Below are 12,315 nucleotides of genomic sequence, written 5' to 3' on the forward strand. Positions count from 1 at the left end.
CAACATTGCTTTTCCATGCAATGTTTCTGAATACTGACTTGATATATGATTACAACTGTTTGAAAATTTCTATGACAGTCAAAGTGAGATTATACGATACTCAATTTTCTCAAGGCTTACTGTTTTGAGGACACCTGTCTTTCAATTTTAAAAAAAAGTTCTTTTGATGTGCATTCTATATTGAATTGTCCATAACCTCAGAATGTGTGTGTGTATGTATGTGTGTATGTGTATATATACACACACGTGTGTGTGTGTGTGTGTGTGCGTGTATCTATAGAGAGAGTACACTTCTGTGCACGTGTCTATATATACACGCACTTCCACAATATATGTGTACACACATACATGTGTATTTTATATATAATAAAAGTTCATATTATACATAAACTCGACAGGCAGAGCAATATCTCATGTATTATTATTGAAGTCTTTTAGAAAAGTACAGTCACTCAGTTAACATAATATAACCAATAAATTAAGTTGAAAAGAGAAAATGTGAATGGAAACACCACCCGCGACCATCTGTCTATGGCATTCACATCCGTTAGATCAGGGATTTTTATTTTCAGCTGTGAAGACCTCCTCCGTAAATGGCTCTTCTTACTGTGGGGCACTGTTCTGTCCATTGTACGCCTTCCAAAGCTTTCCCGATTCGTGCTTTGTTTTCTGTACTGGATTCCTGAGTTGTCAAAGGATATTGTTGAATTCCTAGCATCAGTAACGCTGGTTGTAACCTCATGGCTTGCCACTTCATTGTGAATTTCAAGAGATGTTAGCAAAATGTTTCCATGGGCATCCACCTTGTTTGCGAAAGGAAATTCACAGTGTTAGGATTCCAAACTTGTTTTCATAGATCAACAAAATTGGAGAGCATGTTTTCTGGCATTAATACATGGGCAACCCCATTAAAATCGCACTAAATGGTACTCTTCATATACTTAAAATTAGGCACATGCTTAAGTGTTTTGCTGGACCAGGGTCATAATAAAAAGTAGCTTATGATAGACAATTGCACACTGACCACAGCCCAACACTTCCCCCCGCCCCCTTAGAAAAACTCCATTTTAGAGGATTAGGTGTAGTTCAGTAACTTATCTGCATTGCTGGGTGGGGGTGGAGAATCATGCTGACAGCTCTTGCACCATAGGGAAGTAAATAGAACTAGAATAGGCTATAGCTTTTCCACACTAGATTTACGACTATCCCTATGAGACAAAGTGCACACATAGAGTCAGATGAAAGGAACAGCTGTGCTTTGATTACTGAAGTATTTCTAAGGAAATCTTGAATGCTTTACATTTTGGAATCACAGTGGACTTCTTTACAACTTTTCTGTTACACTTTCCATTCCAAAGTCAGTTACACAGTTTTGTAATCAGGGCAATGCATAAACTCAAGGCCTTTCCAGTTGGATGAGAGACCATAAAGCAACAGCGAAAGGATGCAGGAAGGGAAACCAGTGACTGGACTCAGAAGATGGCACTCTTTCCTTTGAGCCTGTACTGAGCCAATGATGAGCGTGGTGTTGGGGGACAGGGTGTTGTTTGGAAGGGACTGTCTTTTTGAATGATCATGAATTACAGGATCAGAACTTTATGGTCATTCAAGATCCTGGGCCAGATTCACTGTTCCACTTCAACGCAGTGGACACGGGGGAGCACCAAGGAGCCAACTGTGGTTCCCTATTCCCATGCCTCCCAGCCGCAGTGGAAGTTACAGTTGCTGAGAAATAGTTCTAAGTAATGCCATTGGCTTTGGGTTCCTCAGTTACCTTACATCAGTGGAGAATTGAGTATACTTGATTCCACTTTGCCACATCCCTCCCTGTGTCCAATCTGTCCTTTCCTTCTTGGGAAGCTGGGGATGGGGAGCAAGGCTGGAGCAGGAGTCAGCTCCAATCCTCCAACTTTTTGCCAGTGGAATGCTCCCCTGTACATAAAGAATGTTCTGTGGACCATTTAAATCCATTTTGCATGGCCCTCCATGTCAGTTTGTGTAAGAATATTTTATTATCCCTGGTGTCCAGGCTAATTTCCAGTTCTAGTTATTAAATTTACCCAGCTAAAATTCATCCTGCAATTTCAACTGCATACAATATTTTTTTTTTTACTCTCAACCCTAAACTGTTGTGTGATCCTTCTTTGTACAGCTAAACATCTCCACTCCAGAAGTTGCTGTACTTCAGAGATGGATGAAGTGATTCCTTCACCACACTGGTGTTCTGAAGCTTGAACAGTCATCTGATAAGTAATCTGGAAGCCTTAGATTATGTATTACAAGTGTAGGTATACAAGTGTCTTAGTATAGGCATATTTAGTTTATTTCATTCTTGTTAAAAAGTCTTGTATGATGGATTGTTCTTTGAGTTACAGATGCAACAACCTATCTTTTCCACTGAAACAATTACGGCATGGTTGCACTAATTCTTTGTGAAGTTGTATGCAAACATGATAAGAATAAATCGGGGCGGGGGAGAGCAAAGTGCTTTAGACACCAAATTATAGTGATGGATACCTAGAAGTAAAAATAAACAAACTAAACTGAAGCAGTGGGGTTAAAAAGCCTCACTGGGGGTGGAGAAGTCCCATTTTTTCACCACAGTAACAATCTGGATCTGTTGTTTGTATGAGTATATGGAGCTGAGGTTTGCAAAAATGACGACAAGGTAGCCAAGTCGAAGCATGGTCCATAGAATGAGGCAGTCAGCAGGAGAAGTGAAAGACACTCAGCAGAGTTGTGAAGTACAACTTAACTTTTTTGCATACAATTGTCACTTATAGTTGTCTCCAAAAATAATTGATCAAAATTGATTTTTTTCAAATTGTAGAGAGGATTTGAAATGCCATTTTTGCAGAACATCTATAAGATCTGTCTTTTCTTTACCAGCCATAAAGTCAAATCTCTCATCCAGGCCCTCAACATCTTTCATGTTGATGGGTGAAAACGCCTCCTCTCTAGCCTTCACAATGAAATATTGTCCTATTTAAAATGGTGCAGCAAAGATAGTTTTCCTGGCTCACTGCTTTGATGATGTCATCCCTTTCTTTGCATCTCTCCACTGGCTCCCACTTCTCCACCACATCAAACAAAAACTACTCATCTTTTAAGGTGGCTATCCCCACCCTAACTATGATCTCTCATAAACTAACAAGATACAACTCCTGCCTCTGCTCTGCCTTCATCATCCACTTATTAAAATGTTAAACAAGGACCTTCATGCTTTCTCCCATGCTGCTCCATAAGCATTGGAGGAGCTCCCTATAGACATCCACACACCACTTCCTTGTCTCCTGTCAAATTCAAATAAAACTTTCCTTTGCCATGATTCCCTCAAAAACCCTTGACAATGGACATGACAGCTCATGTGCTGTGAACATATTGACCAGTATCTTGCACTCTTCACGTTTCGGTTTGGAGTATCCAGCTGTTGTCTCTCATCTTATACTTAGGTTTAAGCTCCTCAGGGTAGGGCATGTCTTTTTGTGGTGTGTTTGTACAGTGTCTAGAACAACAAACTCCAAACCTAAGATTATGGTCCCTAGGCTCTACCACAATACAAAATTATTATTATTATTATTGTTTAATAATAAATAATAATACAATTAGGACTTACTGCTTATATATCCAATCTAAAAATCAGGAAAACTAAATTGTTCACATGAAAAACAATCACTTTGTTTATTTGAAAATATAATTTGGTTACATAAAGTTGTGCCATAATATATATCTATCTGAAATGCCAGATGAAACTAATTAGGAGGTGCAAGTTTGCAAATTTACCTGAAAGCTAGTAGACTGAGGAACTTATATGACAATAGGCAAAAGAAACAAGAATGCACAAAGAGAGAAGCAGTGTGGTCTGAAGGAACTGAGTTTGGGGCTAGTAGACAGAAATTCCTGAAGTCTAATCCTAGCTTTTCTATTGATTCCTTCAGGGGCTTTGGACAAATCACTTAAACTCTCTGCAAAACAAGAACAATACAGTAATACTTTTTGACTGAGTTGATAGGGATGTTGTGAAGAATGAATAGTTAATGGATGGAAAGTGTTGCATTTCATGTGTAAATAAGGCACCAAGTAAGTTTTAAAAGACTTAAAAACTTTGGCAAATGCTCACTCCCTGCATCATCTATTCTCAAAGAATTTGAAAACCTGTATTGCTAATGCCAGGGTACTATATACTGAATGATTCATTAAGGTTTGTAATTGTACTATTTGGGCAAGATCCTCTGCTGGTGCAAATCCATGTAACCCTATTGCTTTCAATGGAGCTATGCAGAGTTACACCAGCTGAGGATTTGGTCTAACTTGTTTAAAAATACATAATTGATTCATGATTTTTGATTTCTTGAGGTTATCAGTACGGTGATCCCCACTTTAACCCTGACATTTCCTTTCCTGGTCTTCTCTGCTTCTCCTGGCCTCTCTGCCCTTGCTTCCCTATGCCTCCTTGCTTCCCTATACCTTTCTGCTTTCTTGCCTGTGGCCCCCTTTGGTTACAGTCATTTGCCTCTCTCCTCTTTAGTCTCCTCTCTCTCTTTAGTCTCCTCTCTTTTTATCCCACCCCTCATTTCCTTTCCGCCTCAGCACCCCTCTCTGCCCCCACTGCCGCTCCCTGCAGGACCAGTTGTTTCTGTGAAGAGTCTCTTCCCTCGAAACACGGCAGCAGCATAGCTGTAGGGCTGCAGCTGCGTCGCTTCAGGGTACAGACTCACTGCCGCAGCTGGAGTGGTTCTCTCATGGTTATAGTAAATCCACCTCCCTGATAGGAGGTAACTAGGTTGATGGAAGAATTCTTCCACCAATCTAGCACCATCTACACTGGGGGGTTAGGTGGGCTTAACTATCTTGCGCAGGGGGTGTGGAGTGATGTAGACCTAACTTTTGAGTGTAGACCACCTGGCTTAAGAAGAAGCCTCAAGTGCTCTTTCAGGCAGACACAACAGCCGAGTACCAAATCATTCATTAATTCTTTGCTGAATCACTGATGACTAAATGTGCAAATTGTTAGTACCTTGTTTCAGAATCAATTTTACTCAACCCCACATCTTGCCCACCTCTGAGGGATGAGAGTTCTCTGGATGTGTGTGAAGTGATGGATTCTTACATTATTCGACTTAGAGCCTGAGATGGATGAAAAATCAAGAAGCACCATATTTTCAAAAACAATGAGGAGTCTGGTGGCACCCTAAAGACTAACAGATTTATTTGGGTATAAGCTTTTGTGGGTAAAAAACCCACTCCATGAATCTGAAGAAGTGGGTTTTTTACCCACGAAAGCTTATGCTCAAATAAATCCGTTAGTCTTTAGGATGCATATCTACTCAATGCAATATGCAATGTTTAAAGAATAAGTGCACTTTGCCGATCTAAAACCCTGATGTAAGATGTTTACATCTGCTAAAAACCAAGATCTCTTGTTTAACACTAGACAACAAATATACGTCAAGCATACCACTGTGGAGCTCTAAGTTTTAAGTACTGTATTTTTAGTGAAGAACTGGAAGGAAAGAGTGGTCTTTAAATACCCTGCTGTAATCAAGATTCTCAGACAGCGTTTTTTGTTTTGTTTTTTAAATCAGATCAGTTCAGCCTTAACGCCAGTTTGAAACACTTCATTATGGTAAGAAACTGCTATTAGGCTTGATTTACTGGTAGGTAATTTGTGCTGTCTGAATTATTTCAGATCCGTTTAGTTCTGTTTACTATGTCTCCAATTTTGAGGGGTTCTTTAAAATCATAACTTTTCCTTACAAGTCAATCACTGCACTCCACCACAGGAAAAGGAGGAAATATTCTGCCTGCTCATTCATTCCGCAGTTATGTTTAATAGTTCATCAATCCCTATTTTTTAAATACAATACAGACACTTTTGATCATTCTGAATAATATATGTGTAAACAGAAGCTTTAAGAACAGCATGAAAAGATGTCTCTGATGTTGTCATCTTGCTCTGTTTTACATTAAAGTGACTCTACTCATGTAGGTTATCCCCCACATTTGACATGCACTAAATTTATTAGAAGATGGTAGAAACTGGATTCATGATTCCGGTTCCCTGATTATCCTCTGCCTTGCTCCTTGTGTAGTCATTTATACCTGTGTAAAGTATAAATCAGAAAGGTATAATTTTCCAGCTACTTTGCTCTTGTGTAAATAGCTATCCAATATGCAAAACAGTGGACAAACAGACCATAGACATCTAGCTTACTTTAGAAAAAGATCATTCACTATTTTGCCTTTGGGAACTTTAAGAACATTTTATAATTGTGGATACAACAGAAGTGACACTGTAGAGAAGTCTCACCACTGGTCTGAAAGTTAACTTTTCTGTCAGTGCTGCTCTGACACAATTGTTCATGCTGGTGAACACACAAGAGAGTAAAAGAGAGAACCGTGTTAATTTCATTTTGATTGTCAATAAAGGAAGAACTCAGTGTTTGCAAATATAATGGAATCGTGTCAAGGATTTTAAAATATTACAAACTATGGAGAGGGGAAAAGCCTATGAAACGATAATACACTGTTTTCCTTGTCCACCAAATAAAAATGAAGTTTGTTAAAATAATGATGACTATTTTGCACTGATGTTGAAAAGAACATGAAGAGTAGGAGTCGCCCATTGCCCTGCACTTTTGTGTAGTCATTTTTGCCAGTGCAAAGTGGGTGCAAAATGCTACCAGATCAAAATAGTAGTGTAAACTCAGTTTACAATGATGTAAATGACTACACAAGGCGCAGGGCATTAGAGAATCAGGCCCTAAGAGTTAATTTGTGCAGAATACTGTAATATTGCACGAGTCTCCACATGTTGAACATCCATATCCTGTGTGCTATGACATTAGTGTTTCCTCCAACATCTTGACATGTTTTGAAAACTTGGTACACAGTCCTCACGCTTTCACTGTTTTTTTTAAAACAATACTAAAAAGGAATCCAGGAAAAATGAATAATCTCTGAAAAATAAAACCAACCCTGTTGTTCTCAAATTTCTGAATACAAACCTTAATAAAATGCTGTCACTTCTGTGTTTAGTAGCAAGATAATTTCATTTTCAGCACAAAAATTCAGTATATGGGAATGAATGGTAAAACTGACACTCTATTTAAATATTACAAAGGCATAAGTAGTACTGGTGGGGCTATCGCGGATAAGACCCAGTGTGACAGCTGCTGTCTTGGCCAACATACCAGAAACGGACCTGGGGACCTCCAGAGCTAAACGTATCACTGTCTACAGCTTGAGCTAAAGCTCTGTAGCTAGGGGCTGTAACAACTCATACCCTTTGAAAATCAGCACAGAGGGAGACCTGTACCCCATATTCATCAGTGGGTTACAGCAGCATCCTCTCCCAAAAAAGGTGGGAATTGCAGCATTAGCAGAGTAGTAGTTCTAGATCACTCAAATTCCAGACTCCTAGTGCAGAAAAGCCTTATTCAAAAGAAACAAACTGCACAGCAAAACTAAAAGTGAACAGAGGGGTACAAGTTAAAGCAGAACATAGGTATCTCTGCATCATGACCAGGTGACCCTTCCCCCCATCAAGCCACCCCAACTACATGACCCTAAGAATAGGTACAGAATAGGTATAATTGTGTAATCTTGGCAATCAATTTCTAAGGGAATGTATTTTTACCATAACCAAATTGAGGTTACTTATCCTTTTGTGCATGCTTTTCTATAAATACAGGAATGCAACTTTTGTATTTGTGCCACAAATACCTCAGGCAGAGTAAATATATTATTGAAAGATACAATTTTTGTAGTTCTGTGATTACTTTATTACTTTTGGGAGCTGTCCTCAGATATGAGCCAGTCTACAAAGGTTTCAAGATAAGTTTATTTTTAATCCCTAAATTAGTAGTACTGCAAACTCTAGACCACATGGGGAAGGAGCATCCAATGTTATTCTTCAGTAACTGCAACTGGGTGATGTGGCATTAACAAGTTTGAGAGACATGAGCTTATAACTAGGGTTGGCAGACTTCTATTTTATTTTATTTTTCTAATTTTGATGAATATAGATTGCTATTTAACATATTTATTCGATTTTTATCAGCTTTTTATTTTTACAGTCACTGGAAATGAAGTGTGGGAGGGTAGGGTTGGGGTTAGGGAAGTGCTGATGTTGGGGCTACACAGGGTTCTCAGCATTGACAGTGAGGTGGCAGGGAACCCCCTGCGTGGCTAAGGGGCCCAACACACTGAGGAGCATGAGGTGCAGGGGAGGCTGCGGTCTTGACCTGGCAGAACAGAGATCCTCCTGGCAATCCCGGCTGCGGGTGACAAGCCCCCAGTCATGGGGGAGGCCACTCAGTGCTGAACAGCTCCTGCCTGGGGATGGCTTCCATACTCCTGACCAGTGGATGAGCGAGTGGGGCCATGACAGTGGAGCTGCAGAGATCTCCATTCTCGGTCACAGGGCCAGTGACACCCGATGCCTGCAGATGCAAGGTGCACGGAAGGCTGTGGTCCAGGCATGGCAGAGCAGAGACCCCTGGCCGTAGGGGAGTCTACCCTGCTGCTCAGTGACTCTATCCCTGGGCAGGAGCCATTCAGCAGTGGGGTGGCCTCTCCTGTGGCTGAGGACTTGTCTTCCTCCTTGTGGCCCTGGCTGGGAGGTCTCTGCCCTGCCCCACCAGGACCACAGCCTTCCCCAAATCTTGCACCTGCAGGCTTCAGGTGTCACTGGTCCTGTGTCACTGCAGGGAACCCTGTGGAGCCCTGCTGTCATGGGAGTGAGGGAGCGGGGCCATGACAGTGGAACTGCAGAGGGCTCCCTGTACTGCCACAGGGCCGGCGACACCTGATCCTTGCAGGTGCAAGGAGGGGAGGCTGCATTTGCGTCGACTGTTACCGATTAATATTTTTTCTGCCTATTTCAGGGTGGCAGCCAAAATCGACATTGACCGACATGTATGGAGTTAACTAGAATCCCACTAAGCCTACTTAAAAGATTCTTCTGAAAGAGGTCTCATGAGGTAGGAAACTTTAAAGCTAGCAGTAAAGCAAAATAAATGACACCATTTACAAATAAGATGCAGAAAAGTGCTCAGCTAGCTCAATAAAACAAGTGACCAGGTGCAACGGCTTCTTTTCTACCATCTTTTAATCCATAAATAATTTGCTGCTAAGAATCTCTCTGATTTCACACTTCACCTGCTCTGTATTTCTTGTCCACCCGTTCCCACATAGCAACTCTTTATTGGTATTAAAATTACTCATACATGGCACACAATATAGGATATTTTTCTTTTAGTGGTTGATCTTATATTTTTAAATATTGAATGTAATTTGATATAAATGTGATGAGGCATGAATTTCCTTCTCTTTAGGCTATGAAATTAATAAACTTGCTTAGCTTATTAAAGGAAGGAATTAAGAAGGTGTGAATAATATCAGAATGATAGTTTTTCCTTAGTGACCCTCTTATAAATATTTACTCTCTTAGGGTTTCATAGTGGCACTGATCATCGTATTATCAGCAAGCCTATGATTTTGAAGAGATAATAGACCTCATCTCCATAATTAAAACTTTTACATGGCAGGTAATAATTACAACAATCATAATTTGTGTGTTCACAAGATCACTTTTTGAGGTCAATATTACATTCTTTTAATAGATAAATGGACTGCAGATTTTAGGGATCTCAGAGTTGGGGACCACCTTTTACAACCGAAAGTGTAGGGTGAACTGGAAGTACAAGGAATCTACGACTGTGGCAAAGAAATGCAGCAGTACAATACAGAAATGTTGGGGAACCCTTCTGACATGTGGCAATACACCAAATGGTAAAGGAAAACAGATAACAACCACCACCTTGACACTCCAGTCTAAGACCTTACAGAAAACTGAAAATTCTCATTAATTTGACATGCTATCAGGGGTGTAGGTTCATCGGTCTGGTCTGGTCTCGTCTGCCGTATGAGTAAGATGTTTATAGCTGGTCTTGTGTACGGGAAAGACAAGGGGGAGCAGAAGGTGGGGCTGTCAAGCGGCCCTATGCCGGCAGCAACTCCAGTGCAGCTATACCGCCCCCAACCCCGCCCCCAGGCCTTCCACACAGCTGTGTCTCCTGTCTGGGGTCTGTATAGCAGCCCCGCTGGAGAACAGGGCTCTCCTGGGAACCAGCAGTTCCTCCGCTGTACCCCCCACCCAGCCCTGTCCTCTGGCGGGGCTGTTGTACAGACCCCAAGCAGGAGACACAGCTGCATGGGAGGGCAGGGGGCGGTACAGACGCACCAGAGGAGCTGCTGGCATGGGGCCTCCTGGCAGCCCCACATTCTGCTCCTTTCGCAGCTGCGGTTCTGGAAAGCCCTGCAGTTCTGCAGTATCCGGGGCAGTGGGAGAAGGACAAAGCCCCTCCCCTCCCAGGTAATGTGGGACGGATCATGAGGAAGGGATAGGGAGAGCGCGGGGGCCCCAGGCTGGGGGCGGGAAGGAGTCACGTGGGGGGGTCACATCAGGAGGTCAAGTGTCCCCCTGTTAGCTGGTGCCCCCCCTTTGTGTTCCTCCTATGAATGCAGCAAACTGGTGAGAAATGAATTCTACTTGCACCACTGCATGCTATTCAATGGAGGTATCTGTGCAGTATTGAGCACCGCGTTGAATCTGCAAGCTATCACTTTAAGAGTGTGTGAGGGGGTAGTTTTTGGGTGTTGCTTGCAGGGGTCTGCAGTGAAGTGTGGATTTGGGAGCAGTCAGTCTGGAAAGAGACAGCTTAAATCACAGTGGAGTGAAGTTGTGCTTTGCTGTCTTGGGGGCAGACTCTCTCTCTCTCTCTCTCTGTTTTGGGGTTCCTGTGTGTAATCGTTCTGAATTCTAAGAAATAAAGTAGCATTATACTGCAACCGCAAGAGTTTGTATGTTTTTATCTAACTTCTGTATGTATGTGCGCTGAACATAGGAGTATCATACTACTATCTAATTTATAGCTGGTCAGATCTAGGCAGATAAAAACAGGGAAATTGGTTCTTAGCCAAAAATGTGCTGTATATTAATTGTTTCAACAACTGGCTTACACATGTAAAATTATCAGAAGTAGTCTAATTACAATCCTGGTCAACCAAAACTGCCATGGTAATTTGCCAGGGCACAACAATTACTACAAGATTTTTCAGGTTTTGCATTTTTCTCCTAACAGTTGCAGAATGGCATGATTTCCATGATAATATGATCCTAACAGAATGTCAGCAGAACCATTACATTTCCTGAACTGTGCTGGCTGCCTTGTGAGGTATCGTGCGGGGATCTTCATACCAATAGGGCAAAGAGAACAACGATGATATTTTAATTGAATATGTGCCACAACTGTGAGTGGTGGGGATGCTTGAGCTGGAGATGGCTGGCACGATGGACTCCAGGATACTGGAACATGTCCCCCCACTTTGATCTGAAATAGCCTGGATTTGGTGAGCTTCTGAGTAGGCTGCAAAAGACAGCTGTTTGGCAGGATTTTTGAAGAGGGATAAGGGTTTGCCTCCCACAATGATGAAGGAGTGGAAAAGAGCTTTCTTGTAGGTGGTGGGCTCGCAGAGTTCCTTACAAATGATTATTTTAATGTTTTTGTTGTAGTACTAGTTATATAGCTGTTTGGGAATTTTCCAATGAAAAATCTGTCAACAAAAAATGTAGTTCCTAAAAACCTGAAATTTTCTGCAGGAAAATCTTAATTCTCCATTTTTTAAAAAATTATTTTCAATCAGGAAAATTTTTAAAAGAAATATTTAGTTTCAGATCAACCTAACTTGACTCAAAAGCATTTTTGTTTATGCATCTGGATTGAAATATTTCGTTTCAGGTCAGTTTGATATTAATCTTTTTCTTCCTGAGCTGCTGTGATGCATCATATGGGCTGTAGTTCCGGTATTTCCAGTCTCCTCTATGGACTCCCTGCCTGAACTACAACTCCCATGATACATTGTGGTCTCTCTTTCAGTTTGAACTGCTGTGGTAAATTATGGGAATCCCATGATCTCGAGTCATCATGAAAGATGTAGTCCAGCGGAGGAACCCAGTGCATAGATAAGAGTGAGGTCATGAGGCACAATGGCAGCTGATGTGGACACAATTCAATGCTGAACTAATCTGAAGGCAAAATATTTTGGCATTTCTGGATGAAAATTTTTTGGGGCTTTCCATTCCATGAAAACCTTTGATATTTCGACTTTTTGTCCCAATTCTAGATGAAAACAAACTTGGAAATATGAGAATTTCTTGCAAGATGGAAATTCCAATTTTCAGCCAGTTCTAATTACGTTTTAGGTTGCCTAGAGCCTTGTATCAGTATTTTTTTTTCATTATTATTATTT

General features: G+C 41.2%; 1 protein-coding gene across 2 annotated transcripts in view; it reads right to left on the reverse strand.

The window, feature by feature from the left end:
- Positions 1–391: 391 nt before the first annotated feature.
- Positions 392–12,315, reverse strand: part of GABRB3 (gamma-aminobutyric acid type A receptor subunit beta3) — a 161,454-nt gene continuing 149,530 nt past the window's right edge. For both annotated transcript variants that reach the window (XM_073327683.1, XM_073327694.1), the window contains one exon: positions 392–803. In XM_073327683.1, coding sequence (XP_073183784.1) covers positions 453–803 — 351 coding nt within the window. In that variant the 3' untranslated portion in view covers positions 392–452. The remainder of the gene's footprint in view (positions 804–12,315) is intronic.

Source organism: Lepidochelys kempii, chromosome 1 (genome assembly GCF_965140265.1).
Source record: "Lepidochelys kempii isolate rLepKem1 chromosome 1, rLepKem1.hap2, whole genome shotgun sequence".
Lineage (NCBI taxonomy): Eukaryota > Metazoa > Chordata > Testudines > Cheloniidae > Lepidochelys > Lepidochelys kempii.